At 49.5% G+C, this 25,592-nt stretch overlaps 1 protein-coding gene across 2 annotated transcripts; it reads left to right on the forward strand.

Annotated features, from left to right (window-relative positions):
- Positions 1-2,061: 2,061 nt before the first annotated feature.
- Arf3 (ADP ribosylation factor 3) lies at positions 2,062-25,033 on the forward strand. Of its 2 annotated transcripts, XM_059248161.1 has the most exons (6): positions 2,062-2,302; positions 3,109-3,185; positions 21,508-21,748; positions 22,948-23,058; positions 23,259-23,383; positions 23,847-25,033. In XM_059248161.1, the coding sequence occupies exons 3-6, from the start codon at positions 21,601-21,603 to the stop codon at positions 24,006-24,008; spliced, it is 546 nt and encodes a 181-aa protein (XP_059104144.1). In that variant the 5' UTR covers positions 2,062-2,302; positions 3,109-3,185; positions 21,508-21,600; the 3' UTR covers positions 24,009-25,033. The 2 variants fall into 2 exon arrangements, with proteins under 2 accessions (XP_059104144.1, XP_059104143.1); XM_059248160.1 differs by lacking the exon at positions 3,109-3,185 and having other exon boundaries at positions 2,063-2,302.
- Positions 25,034-25,592: the final 559 nt, after the last annotated feature.

Raw genomic sequence — 25,592 nt, forward strand, 5'->3', positions numbered from 1 at the left:
ATATCCCACAGGCCAATCTGATGGAGTCATTTTCTCAGTGGAGGTTCCCGACTCTCTAGCTTATGTTCAGGACACAAGATTAGCCAGCACAGTGACTATATTTGGGGAGTCTTTTGCCTTTAAAAACCCAGAGTTTGGGCTGGGTTTTGGACATAGTTCAGGCATTGAAAGTACTAGCAAGACAAGCCTGTGACCTGAGTTGATTCCCGGAACCTGTGTAAAAAGCTGGAGAGTTTTACTGCTCTTGCCTCTAAAGGACCAGGTTCCCAGTACCCATGGGGGACAGCTCACAATTGCTTGTAAATCTAATTGTAATCTTATAGTCCAGGGAATCTTATAGTCTTCTCCCTGCAGCAGATAGGCACACTCACAGGCGCGCGCGCGCGCACACACACACACACACACACACACACAGACATCTGTGCATACACATAATTAAAAATAAATCCTTTTTGCTGGGTGTGGTGCACACCTTTAATCTCAGTGCTCAGGAGGCAGAGGCAGGCAGATTCTCTGTGAACTCAATGCCAGCCTGGTCTGTAAAGTGAGTGCCAGGCCAAGCTGGGGCTACACAGGGAGCCTGTCTCAACCAAAGCCAACACCAAACAAAGTTACACACAACAACACATATTGTTTAAAAAGCTGGATTCCCGTGATGCTTCTGTAACCGCAACATTCCTACAGCAAGATGGGGTACTGAGTCAGGAGAATTGAATAGAGCTAGCCTGGAGCGGCGAACCACAGCGGCAGACACTGGAGATCCTGCCCCAACAACGTAAGAGGCAAGAACCCACTCCTGAAAGATGTCCTCTGCCCTCCACACCTTGCTATGGCACGAGCGCACCCACAATCTCTCATACAAGCACACACACACTAAGTGAATAAATGATAAAAAACAAACAACAAAACCATCCCAGAGCTTACTACAGAAAAGGCCTCAGCAGCAGTGAGTCAGGACAAGCTCCTTGCTGTACATCTCATCTCTCACCTTCTCAAAATTAAGGTCCTCTTGCTTTCAAAGTCTACAGTCATGTTATTCTTTATTGTGTTTGCTTTATTTTAGGCAGGGGTTCTCTGGCTGTCCCGGAACTCGCTCTGTAGACCATGCTAACCTCAAACTCAGGGATCCACCTGCCTCTGCCTCCTGAGTGCTGGGAGCCCGGCCAGTCATATTATTCTTGAGGTAAACATACCAGAGAAGACAAACTGGTATAAGAGGATCTGGTGAGTGCATAAACCAGAGATGGTCAGGACAAGGGATAGACACTGGGTGGCCGCTTTCCAGCCTGTTTCCTGGAAGAAGATAAGAGCAACAATTTTGGGTCAAGCTCTAGGGAAGAGCTATGTGTTCTCTTATATTGCATGCATTCAGTGTCACTAGTGAAGAGTGCTTCTAGCGCAGCTTCTAATATAACTTGTCACTAGTCTCAGGTAGTATCTCCATCACGTTGAAAAAAAAAATGAGTGTAAGAGAAGGAAGGAGGGAACGTGGGTGCTCTTTCCTTGGGGTGCCAAAATCCATACTCATCTAGAGAGACTTCATCAGACCCGCCTCTGAGAAATTACGTTTCTGTCCTTTGTCTTTCAACTCCCTAAAACGACCCAGATTCCAGGTGTTTCCTTTAGTATCTCTCTCCTCTTCCTTTATGGAGAAACGATCTCCGGAATCAGACCTCATATAGGAACTATCCTCAGGAACCAGTTGAGCGGCGCTGCAAGCTGGGTGCGTGTGGAGCGCTGTTTACTACAAACAAGGACTGGCGTAGAGAGAGGTTCCAGCAAAGGTTTTCGCCATCCACACTCCACGGTTGGCTCCACCGGAGTGCGGCCTCGGTCCTCGACTCCAGGTCCCTGCAGCCCGGGAGCCTCACCTCGGTCCCTACAGCCTCCTCTCCACAACTCTGCCTCCGGATCTTCCAGCCCCCAAACACAGGCCCCCGCCTAGCCTCAGCTTCAGCACCCGGCCGCTTCTGCTGCAGCCGCTGCCATGGCGACCGGCTCTCGCGAGAGCCGCCGCTCGCCGCCACTCGCCGCCGCGCACTTCTCGCGCGATCGTGGAGGTGGGAAGTATCCCGGGCTGGGGGTGGGGGTTCGCCGCACATCTCCTGTCGCCGTCGCGGCTTCCGGTGCTAGGTGGAGGGAAGGAAGGAGGGAGCGGAGGAGCGGGCCAGCGGACCAGCTTCGCCGCGGTCGGCTCGGGGAGCGGGGAGGCAGCGGCCCGAGAGCCAGGCGGAACCTGCGGGGGCGGAGGTGGCGGTGGCAGCGGCAGCAGCGGCAGCCGCGGCGCCCGGAGCAGGAACAGGTTCGGAGCTGGAGAGGGAAGGCGGGTCCGGGCAGGGAAGAGGCCGGCTGGCTCAGGGTGGGAGCCGAGGAGCCCGGCCCCCCCCCCCCCCCGCCGTGGTCCGGCCCGCACGGCCTGGCGAGGTGCGGGGGACGCTGCCCGCGGAGCCGGAGGGCGGGGGGTCCCCAGCCCCGCTCCTGCCCCCGCAGCTGAAGGACGCCGAGCCGGGGTGGGGGCGGGGGGCGCACGCGGGTTCGTCCTCCGCCTCGCCCGAGGGGGCGACCCGGGCTGCAGAGGTGGAGCTTTCGAGGGCTGGGGGTGGGGGAGGAGGCAAGCTGACCAGGGGGAGGTGATGCGGGGGCGGTGTGGCTGTTTGGATCTTTTCCTTCTCTTTAAAGGCTATGAGGAATGCTGCCTTTTTTTTTTTCCTTCCCCCTCTCTCTTTCTCTCTCCCTCGCCTAAGCTGTGTGTGTGTGTGTGTGTGTAGGGGGGGAACCAAAGAAAAGCCTCGCTATGGTTGTTCTTCCTCACCCATCGCGAGGCACGGGGATTGGGGTTTTAGCTTCAGGGCCGACTGGTGAGGCACCGCTGCGCACTGTTCCCATGTTCTGCTTTGGGGGTGCTGGGAAGGGCAGGTTGGGAAGAGGGCAGCAGGTGGGGAGAGGGTGGAGAGGAGGCTGGAGAAGGGGGAGGGGGCCCTGAGCTCGCTTGGAGGAGAGAGGTGGGGCCTTCCTCCCCCAGGCGTAGCGGGGGCGGTCTCACCGGAGGAGGGAGCATCTTGTCACTGGCCCTGAGTTTGTGTCTTCCAATCCGCTTTCTTTCTCTAGGAAGTCCCAGGATTCCCGGAACAGAAAATGAAGCCATTGCTTACGCCAGTCCTTTGAAAGAACGGGGAGGTGGGGAGGTAAAGTTCCCTGTTAAAAACGGGCCACTTGATTAGTTAAGTGGTCACTCTTTGGGAGAGTCTTGTTCCTTTTTGGGGTTCTGTTACTGCTGGTCTCTGGGCCAGGAAGAATGTGGTGGAGGAGTGTGTGGTCAGGAGCGAGAAGGAAATAGTGAGGTCATTAGGGTGAAGAGAAAGGTAATGTAAAACCTATTTCTGCTGCCGTTGGATTGGTTCACCCTCGGTCTGTGGCATGAAAGTTTTATTGGGAGATCTGCTGCAGGAGTCTGATCGCTTGACTCATGGCGACAGGATAGAATCTAGTCTCTGCATACCTGCAGTCAGGTAGATGGAGACTGTCTTTGCTGCCATTTTGTCTTAGGCCTGTTTGGGGGTAGTGTCTCCACTTGTCAGGACAGGCAGTGGCCAGAGGATTGGTCCTTTGTGTATTGGTCCTGAGTTTGAATAAATTGTTAAAGCCCATTTTAAGAAAGGCTGGATCCACTTAGGTTCGTCTTTGCACAGAGTGAATCATTGACCTTGCAGGCAGCTGGAAAAGGCAGGCTCCATGTGGCACATACTCAGGCTCCTGCCAACTTGCCAACAGTTTTCCTTTCCTTCTCTCTTTCCCTTCCTCCTCCCTTACTTGTTTTTTTTTTCCTTTTCCTTTTTTGAGACAGGTCTCTCTGGGTAGTCCCCTTGCTGCCCAGCAGCTGCCTGCCCCTGTCTCTTGAGTGCTAAGGTTAAAGTGTGAGCCCCCACAGCAGAACCTTACTTCCTTTTTTGAGACATGCTAGGTTTGATGTCAAGGATCTTGCTTTTATAAGGTGAACACAGGGTAGGCGTGTGTGTAGAAATCTGCAAGGTTTCTAGCTGTGGTTCAAGGAAAAGAAGAGGAAGGCCAAGTCTGGTGATGGGGACCGTAACCTTAGCACTAGGAAGATGCAGCAGGAGATAGAGATTTAGGCCAGTCTGGGTTACGTAGCAAGATTATCACTAACAAAATTAAATACAAACGAATTGAGAAGTCTTGTTAGGTCTTAGGGTGATGCTGTAGAGTGTTCATCTTCTCCCTTTCCAGTATTTATGATGAGGTGAAATGGCCTTAAAGGACAGAGGCCATCTCTATTGATTAGAAGGAGAAACTTCTTCGAAACCAGGTTTTTTTTTTTTAAAAGATTTATTTATTTATTATGTGTACAGTGTTCTGCCTGCATGTGTCCCTGCAGATCAGGAGAGGGAGCCAGATCTCATTACAGATGGTTGTGAGCCACCATGTGGTTGCTGGGAATTGAACTCAGGACCTTTGGAAGAACAGCCAGTGTTCTTAACCTTTGAGCCATCTCTCCAGCCCGAAACCAGCTTTGTTAAAGCTGGGGTAACTGTGTGAATCTGCTTCCTCATAGAGCTGGAAATACATACCAAGAGGCCCGAGAGACCCGCATACCAGGGTGTTTGGCTCCTTTCACCATTTTGGTTAAAAGTGTTTTTAGAGACAGAACGAGAGTGTAATTAAAGGTGGGCTCTAGGATCAGACAAAATGGGAGGTGGGTTTCATCTGCTGTTTTATTGTGGACATTTGGTAAAATTTCTTGTTCTCAGTTTCATTTTCCTTGTGTGTAAAGAGGGTGATGGGAGCAGCTACCTAACAGGGCTGTCATGAGAACTAAATGAGACAAAAGTACTGAGTATTGTGCAAGACACGCACCAACACGTGTTAACTGCTATTAATAACCTGTCATTGTAATAGCGATGACGAAGACACTTAGGGCCGCCTCAAAAGAGAGGAAGTTCATGAAAGAGCTGCTTGGTGCCCATGAGGAGGGACAGTGGTTACAGTGACTTTATACAGTGTCTCACAGTGGTGACATCTCTTTTTCCAGTGTCAGTTTAGAGAGACACTTCTTGCTACTTCAGCAGGAGGTGGAGTGGGGCAGGGGCCCAGAACCATCATCTTGGATGTAAAGGCATGGGTGATACCGTAGGCCTGGTGACATGGTTCGGTGGGGAAGAGCTTTTGCCGCCAAGCTTGAAGATTGATTTTGATTCCGAGCTCCTGCCCTAGACCCACATGGTGGGAGGAGAGAACTGATTCTTACAAAGCTACTCTCTGGCCTCCAGATAAAAACGGTGTAAAAATAATTTTTTTTTTTTTTTTTTTTTTTTTTAAGAAAAGTCACTCTGTAGCTGAGTGTGATAAGTAAGACATGGATATACTCCTAGTACTTGGGAGGTAGAGGCAAGAGGATCAGGAGTTAGAGGCCATTGGATGCTACAAGAAACCTTGTTTAAGAAAAACGGGGCTGGGTGGCGTCGAATGTCTTTTTAATCCCAGCATTTGGGAGGCAGAGGCAGGTGGATCTCTGTGAGTTCGAGGCCAGCCTGGTCTACATAGTGAGTTCCAGGACGCACTGGGATGTTACACAGAGAAACCTTGTCTCAAAAAAAGGGAGGCCCCAGAGGAGTTTGCCCAGTGGTTAGAGCTTGTTTGTTGCTGCTTATTTGGAGGACTGGTGTTCAGTTCCCAGCACCCACATCAGGAACTCACGGCACCTGTAACCTCAGTTCGAAAAGATCCAACAACCTCTTCTGGACTCCTAGGCATTGCATGCACATGTACACACTTATAATTTAATTAAAGAAGAAAGGATGGGGCCGAAGAGATGGCTTATCAGTTGAGAGCACTTTGGTTCCCAGCACCCACCCAAAATCATCCTTAACTTCAGTTCCAGGGTACCCGCTGACTTCTGCCTTGTGGGCACCGGGCAGGTACATGGTGCTTGTACATGTGCATTCAAAACCCGAAGACATATCCATAAATAAGCCTTTTAAAGACGGGGTTAGCGATGGAGCTCAGGTGGAGTGGTGCACATGAGCCTCACGTTCTGTCCCTGGCTGGGTACAGTACCACAAACCATTGGGAAGTCAGAGGCAGGAGGATCAGAAATTAAAGATTGGGTCTGGAAAGATGGCTCAATGGTCAAGAGTATAGGCTCTTCTTCCAGAGCACCTGGATGTGATGTCCAGCATCCACATGGCAGCTCAAGCCATCTGTAACTCCAGTTGTTGGGCATCTGACACCCTCTCTGGTTTCTGCAGGCACCAGGTACACAGGTGGTCCAGACATACATGCAATCAAAGCACCAGAACCCATAACATAAATAAAAATTACTTTAAAAACTTCAAGGTCATTTCAGTACACATTGCATTTGAGGCCAGCCTGGGATAAATGAAATGTCACCCTGTATTTTTGTTTTCGTTCTATTTATTTATTTATTTATTTTGGTTTTTTGAGATAGGGTTTCTCTGTGTAGCCCTGGCTGTCCTGGAACTCACTTTGTAGACCAGGCTGGCCTCGAACTCACAAAGATCCTCCTGCTTCTGCCTCCTGAGTGCAAGGACTAAAGACTTGCACCACCACCACCTGGCTAGACACCCATTTTAACAGAACACAAATCTGAGAAGTGACGGTGACTGACTGGAAGAGATTGAACATCCTGGTTGAGTTTAGAGATTCAGTTCTCAGTATTTAGGATCCCTGTTGACAGTGTTTCCTTTAGTTTTTTGTCCTTTTAAGAATGTCCATCTGCCGGGCGATGGTGGCACATGCCTTTAATCCCAGCACTCAGGAGGCAGAGGCAGGCGGATCTCTGTGAGTTCAAGGCCAGCCTGGTCTACAAAGCAAGATCAAGGACAGGCACCAAAAACATCACAGAGAAACCCTGTTTTGAAAAAACCAAAAAAAAAAATGGCCATCTCTGAGTGTCCATTTCACAGAACATTGTGTTAAGGTCCAGAGATTATGATGTCGAGATCTGTGGGGGGTTGGGGTAAAGAACTAAGTAACACTTCTATAATAAAAGGAATCAGGGAACTTTAGAAGGAGTTCCAAAAAAAGTGAAGACTTCCTTTAGTCCTAGCACTCCGGAGGCAGAGGTAGATGGACCTATGAGCTTAAGGCCAGTCTGAGTTACATAGTGACACCTTTTTGTTTATTTTTATTTATGTGCATTGGTGTTTTGGAACTGGAGTTAGAGAAAGTTGTGAGCTGCCATGTGGGTGCTGGGACTTGAACCTGAGTCCTCCGGAAGAACAGCCAGTGCTGTAACCACTGAGCCATCCCTTCAGGCACTGAGATGTTTAAATGTTTAAAAACCAACCAACAAACATGAAGGCTTCAGGGACCAGTGAGACTTCAGGCTCAGTACAGTGATTCTCAGCCTGTGGGTCTCAACCCCTTTGGGATTTGAAGGACCCTTTCACAGGGGTCACATAAGACCATTGCAGTTACGTCTTAGCAACGAGTGCTACGGTTGTGGGTCCCTACAACATGAGGAAGTGTATTAAAGGGTTGCGGCTTTAGGAAGGTGAGACCCTGCCTTAGCAGGTCAGGGGCACCTGAAGCCTAGCTGGGAGCCCTGAGTGTGAGTCCTGGAACCCATGTGGGAAAGAACCAGTGTTCAGAAGTTGTCCTGTGACTGCCACAGGTCACTTGCCGTACAGCTGCCCACATATACTGCATGTGCACTCCATGAAGGTGTAGTTACCTTTTTAAGGCCTGGAGAGAGAGTTCAGAGTTGTTCCTACCTAGCGCCCACATTGGGCATTTTATAACTTTTTTTTTGTGTGTGTGTTTTTTGAGACAGGGTTTCTCTGTGTAGCTTTGCGCCTTTCCTGGAGCTCGCGCTGTTGACCAGGGTGGCCTCGAACTCACAGAGATCCGCCTGCCTCTGCCTCCCAAGTGCTGGGATTAAAGGCGTGTGCCACCACTGCCCGGCCATTTATAACTCTTAACTCAAGCTCCCTGTCAGATTCCCTGACATAAGTTATGGATGCTGGTGTTGCTGGGAACTGATCCTGGTTCCTCCAGAAGAGCAGCCTGTACTCAACAACTGAGCCGTTCCTTTTTTTCCCTTCAATAGGGTTTTTGTACCCTTGGCTGTCCTGGAATTCACTCTGTAGACCAGGCTGGCCTTGAACTCAGAGATTTGCCTGACTCTACCTCCTGACTCTAGGATTAAAGGTGTGCGTCACCACCACCTTGCACAAACTTTAAGTGAAGGCTTCATATTCTGTCTGGGAAAGAATTGTCCAGAAAGAATTGTCTTTTGTGAATGTGCTATAATTTACTTCCTTTCTTTTTTTGGCTTTTAGAGACAGGGTTTCTCTGTGTAGCCCTGACTGTCTGGCCTCAAACTCAGAGCTCTGTCTGCCTCTGCCTCCCTAACCCTGTGAGTGCTGGTGAGTGTTGAGATTAAAGGGATGTGTCACCAACTGCCTGGCCATGTGCTATAATTTTCTTGTGGATTTCTAGAAAGGATCTGTTACACCACATAGACTGGAAAGGAGTGGCTTAAGACTTGAGGGATCCTCTGTTATTGCCACATTCCTCAAAAAGGGTCACATAACTGAGTGACAGGCCTCCTGGTGCCCCTAGCTCTCCCATTGCTGGTAAGAGCCTGCCATGCCTTTTCGTTACTTTATGTGTGTGTGTCAGTGTGAACGCTTACAATGGTAATGAATTTAGGATGCAAGAGAGCATTTGTTTTCTGTTGAAAGTGTGTGTGTGTGTGAGAGAGAGAGAGGGGGAGAGAGCGAGAGAGCGAGCAAGAGAGCGAGAGCGAGAGAGAGAGAGAGAGAGAGAGAGAGAGAGAGAGAGAGAGAGAGAGGGGGGGGGGTCTTATGTAGCCTAGGCTGGCCTCATAAACTAGCCAAGTAGTTGAGGATGTCTTTGAACTGATGACTCTTCTGCCCCCACTGCTGTAGTCTGGGATGCAGGCGTGCATAACCATTACAAGATAGTGAGTCACACACACACACACACACACACACACCCGCCTTGTGCACGCCAGGCAAGCACTCCGACTGAGCTGAGTTCCGTTCAGACTTCACCCTAAGTAAAACCTTAGTCTAATACATAAAATGTTTTATTGAGAGAAGTGGGTGGGTGTGGTGCTGGGGAGAGGGGGAGGGCAGTTAGAACCTCTGTATGGGGGGCCTCTTCTTCCCAGGCAGCTTTCTTTTTTTTTTTTTTTTTTTTGGTTTTTCGAGACAGGGTTTCTCTGTGTAGCTTTGTGCCTTTCCTGGAACTCCGCTTTGTAGACCAGGCTGGCCTCGAACTCACAGAGATCTGCCTGCCTCTGCCTCCCGAGTGCTGGGATTAAAGGCGTGCGCCACCATCTCCCGGCCTTCTTTTTTCTTTTTTAAGTTGAACCTTTTCTTTTTTTCCTTGGCTTTTAAAAAAACATTTATTTTTATTCATATGAGAGTTTTTCTCGCATGTCTGTATGTGCACCATGTGTCTGGTCCCTGGTCCCTGTGGTCAGACGAAGGCGTCAGATCCCCTGGGACTGGATTATGGGTGGTTGTGAGCCACCATGTGGATGCTGGGAACCAAACCTGAGTCTTCTGCAAGAGCAGTAAGTACTCTTAACTGCAGAGCCATCTCTCCGACATTTTTTTTATTTAGTTACTATATGTGTGTGAGGGGATGTGCATGCCATTCAGTGTGCGTGCGTGAATGTGTAAGATGACAACTTGTTCTTTTTCTCCTTCCACTGTGTGGATCCTGGGGTTGAATTTAGATCTTCAGGTTTGATAATAAGTGCTTTTGCCTGATAAGCCATCTGTACCCACGTCCCTTTTTGAGAGAGGGTTGCCTGCATCCAGACTGCCCGGAATTTGTTACGTAGCCCACAGTGGCCTGATTCTGCCTCCCGTGTGCTATGGTTACAGGTAGATACCATGCCTGGTGTCTTGGCAGCCTCTTGGTCCCATCCAAGGAACACTAGGGCTCTGAGAACATGGAAACCACATCTCCAGTTTGTCACATTCAGGAGGAGGACTGGGGGCCACAAGTGGATCACTTTCTGTCTTGACAGTACAAATATTTAGTCATCCTCATGGGACCATTTCAGAAAGTGTGTCAGTCACCAGCTCCAGGTCAGTCCTCCTGCTTTGTGCCAGGCTGTACAGGAGTGTACACAGCCCTGCAGATAGAGTTCATAGTCTGGGACAGGGAGCCTGTGCACACACAGCCCCTGCAGGTAGAGTTCATGTCTGCAGGAATTCCCAACCTTTTTTCTGTTATGGCACACACAGAAAATGATACTAGGACAGCAGCTAGAAACCTGAGCTGATGGGTCTGCAGACTCTGGTCTCCTGAAGTCCTGCCTGGGCACCCACTGGCTTTGTGATTGGTGCCTCCAGCTGACCTGGAATGCATTAGAGGCACTTTGAGAGGCTTTATCTCCAGAAAGTGAAACAGATGAGCGTGCATAAACCACATTTTTTCTGTTTCTTTAGGCTCTTTTAGAAAAAAACCCTAGTATATCAGTGTTTGGCTGTGCATGTCTATGTACCACATGCCTGCAGTGCATGTGTAGGCCGGAAGAAGGTGACCAGTCTCCTGGGACTGGAGTTAACGCATGATTGTGAGCCACCATGCTGGTCCAGGGAATTGGACCTGTGTCCTCTGGAAGAGCAGCCGATGCTCACAACTGCTGAGCCATCTCTCCAGTCCCCCTTCGGTGCTGCTATAGCTGACCTTGTCCAGATTCTGGCTTTCTGTTTGACCTGTTCACTGTGAACTCCATCTTGACCTGCACCAGGAGCCAGATTGGCTTTATTAAGGTTCTCCACTACCCACAGTTACTGTTACATTTTCAGTGGTTTTTGTAATGAGGAAAACTGTTTTGGCTATCCACAGGTAGAGATAGGAGCAGCCATAGACTACCTGGACTTGGAGCAGTTGTAAGAAATAAAGCAGGGGCTGGTAAATGGCTTAGCGTTGAGAGCACTGGCTGCTCTCTAGAGGATCCAAGTTTGGTTCCCAGCATCCACGTGATAGCTGTCAACTGTCTGCACCTCCCTTTCCAGGGGATCCAACTCCTGTCCTGGTACCTTACAGGTACCGGGCATGCTCACGGTGCACAGACATACATACGGGCAAAACACCACACAAAATGAGGCAAGTGCCTCCATAACCAGCTTTTTAAAAAACTGTTTTTATTTAAAAACAAACAACCCCCCACCACCACCTCCACCCAAACCCTAAAAGACTAGGGCAGGCTGAAGAGCTTTGGTCAGGACGGTGCCTCAGAATGTTGGGGAAAATAGGTAAATGGTTTTTATCTGGTCTATTTTATCTGACTAGATCATTCTTTTGGGGCGAGGGGTCTGCCTGCTTCTGACTCCTGAGTGTTAGGATGTTGGACCTTGACCATGCATGCTCATATACTGAGTCTTCACTTAAGGGTGAATTTGGGAAAACTGAGTCTGAGCCTCCATCAGACAAGGGGGTTGGGGTCCGTCCTTGTCTGGTGTGGCCTCTTTTAAATTTTGTTTCCTGAAGTCTTCTCCAGATTTCTGTTTTACTGTGTTTCCAACTCTGGCCTGAACACAATGGTAGCCACTATCACAGGCACAGTTGGAGCTAGGCATGTTTTAATGCACACCAGGATCATTACTGATTGTCTCATACCATAGGTAATTTTATTTACCTAAGGTCTTAATTTGATTTGACCTTTCTCTAGCCTTTTACCTTTTCTGGGGGTGTGTGTTAGTGCTGGCTCTCAAACCTAGGCTTTCATGTATCCTTACTAAAAAGTTTATTTTTATTTATGTGTGTGCGTGTGGGTCTTTGTGAGTACATAGCACGTGTGTGCAGATGCCCAAGGAGGCCAGAAGAGGGCGTCAGCCCTGGAGCTGGTGTTGCAGGTGGTTGTGAGCTCACTGACCAGGGTGCTGGGGATTTGCTCAGGTCCTCTGCCAGAGCAGAAGTTCTCTCGACTGCTATCTCTTCAGCCCCTATGGATGCTAAAGCAGGTGATCTCCCGCGAAACTTCACTCCAGCCCTACCCTCTGCTGGTAGTGACCTTCCTCACTGTGCCCGATGTGCGGTCGCTTGATTTACTCTGCTGATGTGTCTGGTGGGCCTTCCCGGCTGCCGTCTCTGCCCTTTGTAGTTTGGTTTTGTTTCCTTTTAAACGAAACAGAGTTGAGATCTAATAAAGATTTCAACATAGGTGTAAGCCCAAGGGTTGAGGCACTCAGCAGAAAGGAAGACTCAGTGTGTAGCCCAGGCTCACCTCAGACTCATGGTGCTGCCACCACACCCACACCCACACCCAGCTAGGATTTTTTTTTTTTTTTTTTTTTTTTTTGAGAGGGAAGGTCTCATGTATCCCAGGTTTATTAAAGTAGCAAGGGAATATGATTAAAGTAAGGCAGATAAAACAGGCAGATACTGCCTTCCCTGAGATAGACTAGTGAAGTTATGAATTTAGACAGTAGAATGCTGTCTCTTAGGTCGCTGTAATAAAGCCCATGACAGAAAGCAATTTGAGAGAAAAGAGTTTATTTCATCTACCGCTTGTAGTTTATCCTGAAGGGAATCCCAGGCAGGAATCTGGAGGTGGGCGCTGATACAGAGATGGGGAGTGCTGCTTACTAGCTTGCTCCCATGGCTTCCTCAGCCTGCTTACACAACCCAGGACCACTGCCCAGAGGTGGCATTGCCTATGGTGGGCCGGGACCTCTCACATCCGTCAATCGAGACAATGTCCCACAGACTTGATATGGCCGATCCGATGGAGGTGTTTCCGAGGCTGAGTGTCCCTCCTCAAAGATGGTGATAGCTCGGGTCAGCTGACAAACTAACCAGCACAAAGGGCACGAGACGGCTCAGCAGGTGAAGGTGCTGCCACCAGGCCTGACGACCCTGATCCCAGGGACTCACGTGAGGGAAGGAAAGAACCACTTGTTCAAAATTGTCCTCCGACCTCCACACGTGTTCCACAGCGTGTGTACACACACACACACACACACACACACACACACACACACACACACACACACACACACTAGTGGCCACCCCACAGAGCTGCAGTTGGAAGCCAGGGCCTTGTGCATACTACATGCAGGTGCTGCATCCCCAGCATGTGAACAGGGATTCTTGTTTAACAAGTACAGTTCCACTTGGGAAAATTAGAAAGTTCTGGAGACAATAATGGTCACAGTCACACAGCAGTGTCGCTGTAGCCATTGAACCATATACTTGGAGATAAAACGATGAGTTTTATAAGTAATTTTAAAGTATAAGGCTGGAACCATTTGTTCCTTTAAAAAAAAAAAAATTATACCAGGCGGATCTTTGTGAGTTAGAGGCCAGCCTGGTCTACAGCGCGAGATCCAGGACAGGCTCCAAAGCTACGCAGAGAAACCCTGTCTCAAAAACAAAAAAACCCCAAAAAACAAAAAATAAATTTACTCATTTTATTACATCCCAGCCACAGTTTCCCCACCCTCCTCTCCTCCCAGTGCCCCCTCCCCAACGTTTGTTCCTTTTAATCTATTCGCTGGTCATTAAAGGGCCTGTTCTCCCGTTTTCTGCTTATCTGGTTTTTATTCTTCTTATTTGGGTGGTGACTCTTGTGAGATAGTGTCTCACCGTAGCCTAGGCCGGCCTTGTGTGTTTCAGCCTCCCAACACCAGAGCTCTTACGTGTGTCCTTTGTGAAGATAGCTTATCATCCTATTTTGTTTTGTTAAGATTTTTTTTTCATGTGTATAAGTGTTTTTGACTGTGTGTATGTATGTGCAGCACGTGTGCCTGGTGCCCACGAATGCCAGGACGGTGGAACTACAGTTACAGACAGACGGGAGCCACCATGTGGGTTCTGGGAACTGAACTTGGGCCCTCTGCAAGAGCCGCAAGTCCTTCGTGGCTGAGTCCTTTCTCTGACCCTAAGAGTTTGGAGTTTTGTTTACTTGAGACAGAATCTCACTGTGTAGTTCTTAACCTCTTAGCTATTGTTCTAGCCTCCCAACTAGCCTTTCTTTTTTTTTTAATTTTAAAAATTACACTTATATTTCAGGTGATGGTAGTTCACACCTTTAATTTCAGCCCAGGCAGAGGCAGGCAGATCTCTTGAGTTCAAGGCCAGCCTGGTTTACAGAGCGAGTTCCGGGACAGCCAGGACTACACAGAGAAACCCTGTCTCGAATCCTCCCCCCCTCCAAAAAAAAAAAATTACATTTCTTTATTTGTGTATGTGGGAGAGGGCAGCCATCATGGAACACCTGTCGAGGTCAGAGGGTAACTCCAAGGGTCCTGGCGTCAAACCCAGGTTGTCATGTGTAGTGGCAAGTGTGTTGACCTGCTGGGACAACTTTCTGTCCCTCCCCCCGCATTCCTTTCTGCATGTGCGTGCGTGCGTGCGCGCGCAGACTGAAGGACAACTGTGGGTATCCTTAGGAATGACTTGGCTTGACTGGCCGGACAGTGAGTCAAGCGTCTCCCTTGTCTCTGCTTTCCTACCCTTGGGGTTACAGGTACCTCCAGAGCTGACTGTTTCACGTGGTTCTGGGGCTCTAACGGGTCCCTGTGCTTTCAAGACAAGCGCCTCAGTGACTGAGCCGTCCCTACACTGATTTTGTTGTTGTTTTCCCCTTGAGACAGGGTCTCTAGTCCAGGCTAGCCTTAAACTCTCGGCACGCACGCCTCCTGTCCTGTCCTCCGGAGTGCTGAGATGACAGGTGTGAGCTGTGTATCACCTGAAGGCTAGACAAGAGGACATTCACACTCCTTTTAAAGATTGGTGAAAAGATTCTTAGATGCTCCCAGGGAACTTTCCCCACGTCTTACCCAGGTCATTTTCCATTCCCTAGGGCTGAGGAAGAGCCAACTTTGCTGAAATACATTCCATATTCTGTGTCTCCCAGTTTTAAACAGGGCAGGAGTGGCTCTAGTAGAGGCGGCCATCTTGGTTCCTTCTGAGCGTCAGTCACTGTTTATATAGGTGGTTTCCAGGTCCCCAGCCCACCCCTGTCCATTGGACTTCATAGTTTTGAGCATCAAAATTCAGAGTTTAAAGGGCTAGAGAGATGGCTCAGTGGTCAGGAGCACAAACTGCTCTTACAGAGGACCCAAGGTAGGTTCCCAGCACCCATGTCAGCTGCCTTACAACAGCCTGTGACTCTAGCTCGGGGTTCTCAGGTCCTCTCCTGGCCACCATACCTGCACTCACATGCACATGCTTACACTCACAGAAAAATGAGCTTAGAATTTTGTTTTTGTTTACTTTTCCTGCCTGAAGAATTGCCACCCAGTTCCCAAGTCGTGTTTGGCTTCTCTGCTCTTTTTACATTTCTTCAGTCATTAAGTCTGTGAGTTCTACGTTAGTTTTGATTCAGGGTCTCTGTGTGGCGTTGGCTGTCTTGGAACTTGCTGTGTAGAGCAGGCTGACTTTGAACTCAGAGATCCTCCTGCCTCTGCCTCCTAAGTGATAGGATTAAAGGTGTGTGTCATCAATGCCCAGTGAATTCCACCATGTTGATGTTTTAAATCTGTCTTGTCTTCTGTGCTCCCTCTGGTCACCAGGAACTTAAAAAACAACAAACCGTTTTTTCTGTGTTTGCACATCTTGCCTGCATCTTTGTATGTGTGCCGTGTTTTAAATCTGTCTTGTCTTCTGTGCTCCCTCTGGTCACCAGGAACTTAAAAAACAACAAACCGTTTTTTCTGTGTTTGCACATCTTGCCTGCATCTTTGTATGTGTGCCGTGTGTGTGTGTGTGTGTGTGTGTGTGTGTGTGTGTGTGTGTGTGTGTGTTCCGCAGTGCCTGTGGAAGCCAGGAGAGGGCAGTGGGTCCCCTGGACCTGGAGTTAGGACAGCTGTAAGCTACTGCATGGGTGGTGGTGGCGCACACCTTTAATCCCAGCACTGGGGAGGCGGAGGCAGGCGGATCTCAGTGAGTTCGAGACCAGCCTGGTCTACAGAGCAAGTTCTAGGACAGGCAGGACTGTCACACAGAGAAACCCTGTCTTGGAAACAACAACAACAACAAAAAGAACTTTGATTTCTCATCTGTATTACTGTACTTGTCAAATGTTTTTTGCTTTCAATTTTGCTCCCCCCCCCTTTTTTTTTTTCCCCAAGACAGGGTTTCTCTGTGTAGTTCTGGCTGTCCTGTCCTGGAACTCGCTCTATAGATCAGGCTGTCCTTGAACTCACAGAGATCCGCCTGGCTCTGCCTCCTGAGTGCTGGGATTAAAGTGTGTGCCACCACTGCCCAGATCAGTTTTGCCTTCTTTATTTAGTTGTGAATCTGCTATTAGAATGGTCTTTCTAAAGTACTTGTCTGACCATGTTACTCTGCTCTAGCTGCTAAGGGCCTTTGTGATCGATCCTTCCTTATCTCTCCAGTACCATCCCGTATCATGTCCGTGTGTTCATGATGCTCAGCCACAGAAATGACTTCCCAGTTGCCATGACCTTGACCAGTCAAATGTGGGATCTGTGCCTCAGGTCTTTATGCCTTTGCACAGACTGTTTCTTGTGCATTCCCACTTTACTACCTGGTTACTGCTTTTCCTTTGGTGATTGGTGCAGGTGTGACTGAGATTCGTGTCTGAGAGTTACCCTTTACCTCTTGTCTTTTTCCTAGGCTGGCATGAGCTTGCTGTGTAGCCAAGAATGAGTGTAAACTTGTAGTATTTCTGCCTCCATCTTGAGTGCTGGGGCTGGAGTCGTGTGCCCTCACACCCTTTGTGTGCAGTCCTGGGATAGAACCAGCCCTTTCTGCATGCTAGGCAAGCACTCTACAGCTGAGTTCATCCTTAGTCCCTCATCCTTGTTTAGTATACTTTTTGATGAATCATCGATAACAGACAAAAGAAGTGATTTCTTGACTTTGAAAATCTTAGATGTTACTAAGATACCAGTCAGTTCTTGTGTTCTGACTCAAGTGTTCTCTCTCAGGTTCTTGAGAAAAACTTACGCTTTACCTATGTCTTTAGGCATGGTAGTACACCCTTTTTACCCTAGCATTTGGGAGGCAGAGGCAGGAGGATCTATGTGAGTTCTAGGCCAGACAGGTCTATATAGAGAGAACCTATCTCAAAAAACAATGTGTATGTGTGTGTGTGTGTGTGTGTGTGTGTGTGTGTGTGTGTGTGTATACCAACCACCTATCCTGGAGAATAATGCAGGCTTACCATGCCCTAAACTATTGGTCTTTTAGTTATCAGTGTTTCAAATAGCATTTCTATTAATGATACCTCTATTTGAAAATTACCTGGGAAACATTTGCTCTTATTTTATCTTGCCTGGCAGCAGAGGGTTTGAGAGGTTCTTCTGCCTTCCTCTGGACCCTGAAGAAGAGGGGGTGGTGCCAGATCCTCTGACAGACTCCGTGCTTGGAATCAGATGGGAGCTGTGACCGTCAGAATGCCCTTAAGGTTGAGACAGGCATGGCCTTGAACTCAGAGATCACCTGCCTCTGCCTACGAGTACTGGATTAAAGGTGTATGCCACCACCACCTGGCTAATTTTTTTTTTTTTTTTTTTTTTTTGTTCGAAACAAGTTTTCTCTGTATAGCTTTTGGAGCCTATCCTGGAACTCGCTCTGTAGACTAGGCTGGCCTCGAACTCACAGAGATCTGCCTGCCTCTGCCTCCCGAGTGCTGGGATTAAAGGCGTGCAACACCACCACCACCAGCAGCAATTTTTTGTTTTTATTTTTTTAAATGTACACATTTCCATTGGCATCTGCAGCCCTTGCAGTGGCCTGTGCCTGGTCTGTTTGGCACTTGGGTTTTCTCTAGGTTATTTCTGTCCTTGCCATCATCCGCTTCCTCCTTCCCTTCTGGGTACCTTACCCGCCTGTCTTCCAGGGCCTTTGAAAGAGGCTTGGGCTAGCTTTGGGAGAAGCAGGTTAGCACACAGCGCTGTGGTTTGCCCATCACCTTGGATTTATTTCCATCTATTCCAGTGTCCCCTCAGCCTTTATTTTGGGTGTGTGTGACAGTGACAGTAGGCACTGAACATGGAAGTGTAGTGGACGTTGCTTTGGTAGGGGCTCATTCTGGATGATTCCCCCACTCCCACCCACCCCCACCCTTGCTAGAACTCTATAGCCCACACTGACATCAAACTTGATAGATAGCTGTAGGTGGCCTTGAACTTCTGATCCTCTTGCCTAGAGTCTGAAGTGTTGGGACTACAGGTGTATAACCACCATGCCCAGCTTGACAGCACATTCGATCACCTAACAGTAGTACAAAGGTAACAATCCTCCTGGACAGAAGAAATGGTATAGAGATGTCTCTGGTTGAGGCTCAAGTCAATGTGCCTGAGGGAACATCCACAGTGACAGCGTCACGGGAGGGAAGGCGGGCCCAAGTAAGTAAAGGATATAGGTCTTATGGGGATTGCATTTTAATTAGGGACAGTTATGTGCCGGCTTATAAGAAATCAAGCTTCACAAAGTAATACTCACTATATGAGATGCTCACGTCATTCCATGACCTTCAGAGGGCATGTTACGGCATAGAAGAAGGTGTCACAGTCAACTTCTCTTCCCAGGCAGTCCTGCTCCAGCCTTAAAGTGCTTGGACTAGAGGCACATGTCGCCATTGCTCAGTTTAGGGGCAGCTCTGAGCTGTAACTTGAGCATGACAGTTGAGCAGAGAAGCAGAGGAAAGGGTTATTACAGGTTCTAAGCAAGGTGTTGGCTTCTGATTTTCTCTTTCAGCTGCGATTCTCACTGTCATCATTTAATCGGTGCTAGTCTGGTCATGAAGGACCGTGGGAAATGTATGACATAAGTTTAAGATTTCAGCCAGAGCCTAATAGTAAACCTTCAACAAATACCACCTCTTTGCTTGATCCCCAGACTTGGAGGTTTTCTTTGTGGAGGTCATGGTACCAGAAGTCCATCTCCCTGAGGTTGTCAGGTTGACATCACCTGATCTTAGCAGCTGGACAAGTGTCCCTGTCACCCCCTGTCACCCCTGCCCCTTCCTGCCCTCACCTAGGAGTGCAGAGATTCCTAGACCTGACTGGATGAGTTGGAGCAGGAAGTGTGGCAAGGCTGGCTAGTGGGCAACATGGCTGAGGCTGAACCCTAAAGTTGAGCCAAGCCCTGTCTCGGGAGTATGAGCTTCGTGGGTCAGAAGGCAGGGCTCGTCTGAGAAACCTGGGAGAGCCACACCTTAGTGGACATCTTAGTGGCTCCTTAGTGGATGTCTGGGGATGTCTAAAGATGAAACACTTGCACTCACTGTTCCTTTTTTATTTTTGGACAACCTAGTACTTCGTCTCCAGCGGCTGCTGATCTGACTTCTGTGCACTAGTCTGGAATTTGCTACAGATGAGTAGAGAGAACAAGCAGAACAAAACAAGCCTAACTTACCAGACTTGCGTGCTTTACCTCGTAAATAGCGTTCTTCGCCATCCACCGTGCACATTCCTGGGTTTAGATGCACTCTGTCTTGACCTGTTCCTTCGCCTTCGGGGTTGGGGGGCGTGTCGCTGGTTTCCAGACTCGAGAGAGTGCCAGCAGCTGGCATACGGTGATTGCTGAATAAGCTGCCGCTGACACATGCCTCCTGAGGCACAGAGAACTGGCTGGCATAGGTGGTTTGAACCCCCATTTCAGATTGTTTCAGAGGTACATTTCCAAGTGATGGTGCATATCTGTAACCCCCAATTCAGATTGTTTCAGAGGTACATTTCTAAGTGGTGGAGCACACCTGTAACCCCCATTTCAGATTGTTTCAGAGGTACATTTTTAAGTGTTGGTGTACACCTGTAATCCTAGCCCTTGGGAGGTAGAGGCAAGAGGACCAGTTCAGATTCATCCTGGGCAACTAAGACCAAGCGCAAACATTTTAAGGCGGCTGGAGAAATGACTCAGTGTCAAGAGTACTTGTTCTTACAAAAGACCTAGGTTCAATTCTCAGCACCCATAGAGCAGCTCACAGCTGATCAGTTTGGTTTTGTTCTTTTTTTTAGAGATTTATTTATTTACATATTTTATGTATGTGAGTACTATGTGTGTATGAATATCTGCAGGCCAGAAGAGGGCATTGGATCCCATGGTTGTGAGCCACCATGTGATTCTTGGGAACTGAACTCGTCCTCTGGAAGAGCAGCCAGTGCTCGTAACCATTGAGCCATCTATCTAACCCCCATCCAGTGGAATCTGATGCCTTCTGTGGGCACAAGGACACACATGATGCAGACGTATAAGCAAGCAAGATAATCATACCTAAAGTAAAATAAATATAAAAATAATAAAACTTTAAAAAAGTGTCTTTTGTTTGTTTGTGTAAGGGTTCGTTTGAGGGGTGGTCTTGCTGTGGAACTGGCTTGGAATTTGAGATTCTTCTGACTCCACTCTCTGATTGAGGAGATTACAGGTGTGAGCTAACACATGAGTCTCAGGTGCACATTTCTGTGACTGTCTTGTGACTGGGAAGGGGATGAATGCATACATGCATGAGCTCTGTCGGCAGCAGTAGCTGGAATGGGCATACTGGTGTCCTAAATCTTCACAGTGCTGCTTCCTGCTCTCGTCCATTTTGCAGGTGTGTGTTGGGTGTCTACTGTATACCGTGCATAAGCATTCAGTTTGCTGGAGCTGGAGGTGAGACTGATGGAGTTAATTTAACTGTTGAATTGCACCAGGCGTTGTTCTAGGTTTCAGGAACACGGAGCTGCAAGGGCTTCTTGTGTTTACTAACGGAAGCTTGAAGCAACCAAAAGTTTTGAACAGAAGAGCCATATGACCTAATTTGGCCTCTAAAATCACTCTGGCTGTTTTGTGAACAAAACAGATTGAAGGGGTTAGGGAAGATGCAGGGATGAGATGATCACCTCATTGCAGGTGACCTTGTGGAAGAGCTCGCCCCGCCCCCCGCCCTGCCGGCCCCCCCCCCCCCCCCAGCTCAGTGTGCAGCTGTAGGACAGGGCACAGGTTGCAGCAGTTCAGAGTGGAAAAGTCCTCTTCAGGAGTCAGGCTTGCTGTGTTTCGTCCTCACTGACTGGTGTGGAAGGAGATAGGATTACAGTGACAGGCAGGGAAGGAACTGGCTCTTGACTAGAGCAGAGCGTAAACCTTGGGAACCTGGCAAGCCTGAGCCTTGTCAGGAGTCAGGGCCACTCCTCATCCCACTCTCTGCCACCCTTTTCAGTGTCTGGTCAGGTTGGTGAGGGAGAGGCACAAATGGGTTTGCAGTGTTTTAGGGTGTAACAGAACATCAGAACTAAAAAGGCTTCAGAAATCACCGGTTAGAACCTTCTTGATTTTCAGGTGCAGATCTGCAAAGATGAAGTAAGCAACCGTCCTAGAGTAGGTTACCGGTGTAGCAAGGGTCCTGCGTTCTCCTGCTTTGCCTCTCCTCTCAGAAGTTCAGTCTGTGAGTGGCCTGAGTATTCATAGTCCCTCCTGGTGCTCAGCCAGTAGTGAATGAACTCCAGCGAGGACTTGGGCCATTCCCATGAATCTGAAGTCCTTACAAGCAAATGATGGTAAGGAGTTTGTGTTTGCTTTGTCTAGGATCAAGCCCTCCATACCAGGGACCAGGCTAAACCCAGACTACCACTGCCCCTCCTTGGGCCTCACTGACCTCAGAAAGCAGCCACTGTAATCATGGGCAATATCTTTGGAAACCTTCTGAAGAGCCTAATTGGGAAGAAGGAGATGCGCATCCTGATGGTGGGCCTGGATGCTGCTGGGAAGACCACCATCCTGTATAAGCTGAAACTGGGGGAGATTGTCACCACCATCCCTACCATTGGTAAGCTTAGGCGAGCTTGTTGCGGGTTGACGGAAAGCTAGGGGCCTGCTCGTGGATCTCCCACCTGGCCCCTTCTCCCCAGGCAAGTCCACACATTTTGTGGGCTTCAGAGAGTATCTATCTGTTTAACTTACTGGCAGGTGCTGGAGCTGCCGTTTGCCCACCTGCCCTGGCCCTCCCTGATGCGGGGACTTCCGCAGCCTGGCACTCAACAGTTGCCCTTAGGCATTAGAGTTGGATTGTTCTCTGTGTTGTTTGGAAAGCAGGTGAAGGGCTTTGATGTACCTGCCAGAGGCCTGGAATTGCTTTGGTTTAGATCTTCGGTGGTGGCGATCTTGGTTAAGACCTGCCTGCTGGGGGAGGACATTTGCGATAAACGTGGGGTTGTGGGTCGTCATCCCAGCCTTGAGGCCCCAGCACTGTAGCTGTCTCATGTCTCTCCCGCTCAGCTTACCTTAGGTACATCTAAGTGACCAAGGGGCAAGTAGTTGTTCCTTTGTGGGACGGAGAAGGGAATCTGAATGAATGAGGAGGAGGTTGGCTCCTATTACCCAGGGAGCTGTGCACCTTCTGACCAGGCCTCGTTGATTTTGTAGATTTTCCTTCATCGATCCATCCATCCATCCATCTATGAAGCATATGCTTATTTCTTTTTTTTCTTTTTTTTTTTTTTTTTTTTTTTTGGTTTTTCAAGACAGGGTTTCTCTGTGTAGCTTTGCGCCTTTCCTGGAACTCACTTGGTAGCCCAGGCTGGCCTCGAACTCACAGAGATCCACCTGGCTCTGCCTCCCAAGTGCTGGGATTAAAGGCGTGCGCCACCACTGCCCGGCGCATATGCTTATTTCTATGTGTGTGTGTGTACCATATGCATGCAAGCCTAGTGTCCATGGAAGATAGAAGAGGGTGTCGGATCCCCTGGAACTGGAGTTATGGATGGTTGTGAGCTACTTTGTAGGTGCTGGGAATTGAACCCTAGTCTTTTGCAAGAACAAGTGCTCCCAACTGCTGAACCGTTTCTCCAGCTCTTTCAGATTTTCTTTCAGGCTACCCAGGTCAAGGGTTACCAGTAGGATCCTTTAAGCTTCCTGTTGTTGGTGTCGTGTCCAAAGCTGAGAAGAGAGAAATGGGAATAAACTTAGTGGTCATTATTTGTAAGTCTGGTATTTGAGGCCATTGACCATTGACATTTTCCCCCAAAGGGTTTAATGTGGAAACAGTGGAATATAAGAATATCAGCTTCACAGTATGGGACGTAGGTGGCCAGGACAAGATTCGGCCCCTCTGGAGACACTACTTCCAGAACACCCAAGGTATGGCAGCAGACTTCCCAGGGTTGGCACTGCTTTGCTGGGTTTGTGCAGAGCGTGGCTGTCTTCTTCCGTTTTGGGCAGCCAGCCCTTGCCCTGATGCAGCTCCCGGAAGTGGAGAGAAGGGAGCATGTGCTTGGAGGGCGTGGTGATGGGGGGGACATCTGTTACCTCCGTGTGTTCGATGCTCTCTCTGTCTCTAGGCTTGATATTTGTGGTGGACAGCAATGATCGGGAGCGAGTAAACGAGGCCCGAGAGGAGCTGATGAGGATGCTGGCAGAGGATGAGCTCCGGGATGCTGTGCTCCTTGTGTTCGCAAACAAGCAGGTGCGATGTCTCCCTTGTCCGACTATAGACTTCCTGGAGCCTTGGGGGTCACTGTATGGAGAGGCCTGAGACTACTGTTGTCTACGTGGTAGTGTGGGAGATACAAGCCGTTGGCTTCTTCATGCCCCTTTCCTTGTTCTCCAGCCCAGTTGAATTTAGCAGCATTTCAGTCCTCAGGATGAATGTGGTAGCTATGTCTCTGCAGGGTTTTTCTCTCCCCTGCTGTGCCCTGTAGTGTGGCCTTGCTCCTGTCAGACGTGATCTTTGGCCGTCTGAATCACACATTTATAACCCACCTCTCCTCGTGGAAAGTTGTCTGGGTCTGGCCTTCTGGGCCTGGAGTAGTTGGTTCCGATCTTGAGATGAAGGAGAAGGTGGCCATAGACGTGCCTTTGGTAAACGGGTGCTCTAGAAGACTTGGGAGGTCCTGAGGTGTCTGTGTGTGTGTCTCCTTGCACTGCAGGATCTGCCGAACGCTATGAACGCTGCTGAGATCACAGACAAGCTGGGGCTGCACTCTCTGCGTCACCGCAATTGGTACATTCAGGCCACCTGTGCCACCAGCGGGGACGGGCTGTACGAAGGCTTGGACTGGCTGGCCAATCAACTCAAAAACAAGAAGTGAGAGCCAGGCAGCCCGATCTGACTGCCCCACCCACTCCTGACACGTCCCTGTTGTCTCCCTACCATATTTCCCCTTCCTTCCTCTTGAAAGTGTGGCCAAGTCCTGGGTCTCATGTTTACGTGCCCAGCAAGAGCCTTGCCTCCTGTGACTCCCTCCCTTCCTCCCTCCCTGCCACTGACATGATCAGTCCCCCACTGCTGTCCTGATGATGATCATTCCAATTTACTGGATTTAAAACAAACGAGGCTGTTATGGTTTCCTGGGGTGGTCTCCCTGCTGGGCTTCAGGAGGAAGAGTGGGCTCTTCTTTCCGGTTGCTGTTCGGCACGGGCTGCTGTGCTCTGGCATCCGAGTCCTTCCCTGTCTCCCTGGCCACTCTCCCCTTCTTCCTGTCCTTCTAACCCTCTCCTATTCTACATGGAAATTGCACGGGCCTCTCTGTGTGTGCGTGCATGTGTGCGCCTGTATATACGTGTATAGAGAGATGTATATGTGGGGGTCGGGGAGGGAGTGGAGCGCAGCTCAGGGCTTGCGGCCAGGACACTGCCCAGTGGAGCGTGCCGTCTGCCTCTGTTGGTGAGATCAGGGGAAGTGGGTGGGTCCCATGGCTTTCGTCTCCGCAGCTGGTGTTCCTGGATGTTAGGACAGATGGTGGACTCTGCAACCGTCTTCCTTATATCTCTTCTCCCCCCTTACGAGTGCAGGAAATGGCATTTCTCTCTAGATGACTGTTCCTAGGAGATGCCATTCTGTGCTGCCTCATTGGTAGGAAGGAGAGAGGGACCCGCTCACTTTGATCAGTCCTCCCCACCATCATGAGATCCTCCCCAGAAGCTCAGAGGGAGGTGGGTTAGTGGGACCTGCATGTCGAGGGGTGGAGTGTGGTCTATTTCCATCTTGTTCTTGTTACTAGAAGGTAAGGTGTGGAGCATCCTGCCTCTGCCCTCCTGGACCTTCCTCAGTCTTCCGATCTTGGGGCTGGGTGGCTCCATCTGTCCTTGGGCAGATTCTCTCACCTAGTTGGCCTGCTGGGGACTGACCAGGTGGGGTAACAGAAGCCATGGCGTAGGGGTGACATAGTAGACCTCAGTATCAACCCCTATGCTCCAGTCTCTTTCCAGGGCAGGACCAGCTAAAAGATGTTCAGCTGTGTGCGGGCCTCAGACCCTCCTTGGTGGCAGCTTTCCTCAGTCCTCACACACGTCCCTGAATAGGTTTAGGGCGTTGGAGTGGAGGGAACAGGACCCTGTGCGGCTGGTGCTGGGACAGTGATAGTCAGGGCCTCCCTCCTCCGTCCAGCAGATGCTGCTGCGGGCCTGTAGAAGGCGCTTGCTTACTCCTGAGGCTCTGCCCTGGGTCCTGGCGTAGTCGCTGCAGTGAGGCCAAGGCTGCTCTCTGGGCTCCTGTGTGTGCTGGCTGCGCCCTGAGCTCCAAACCAGCTGCCCTAACCTCTCTGCTAAGGCCAGGACCCTGGGCCCTCTGCAGGATGGCTGAGGGACGGACCCCTTCCCAGAAGGGCCTGCTGAGCTCCACTCCGGCCAGGTTTCCTGCCGGCTTTGTCCACAGCAGGCAGATCAGTTCCCTA

This window comes from Peromyscus eremicus, chromosome 20 (assembly GCF_949786415.1).
Source record: "Peromyscus eremicus chromosome 20, PerEre_H2_v1, whole genome shotgun sequence".
Lineage (NCBI taxonomy): Eukaryota > Metazoa > Chordata > Mammalia > Rodentia > Cricetidae > Peromyscus > Peromyscus eremicus.

Bases quoted from the DNA above. Each gene is read 5' to 3' on its own strand.
- Arf3 (XM_059248161.1), top strand. From the start codon at position 21,601: ATGGGCAATATCTTTGGAAACCTTCTGAAGAGCCTAATTGGGAAGAAG. The intron at 21,749-22,947 runs GTAAGCTTAGGC...TTTCCCCCAAAG, and splicing joins CACCACCATCCCTACCATTG to GGTTTAATGTGGAAACAGTG. The intron at 23,059-23,258 runs GTATGGCAGCAG...CTCTGTCTCTAG, and splicing joins CTACTTCCAGAACACCCAAG to GCTTGATATTTGTGGTGGAC.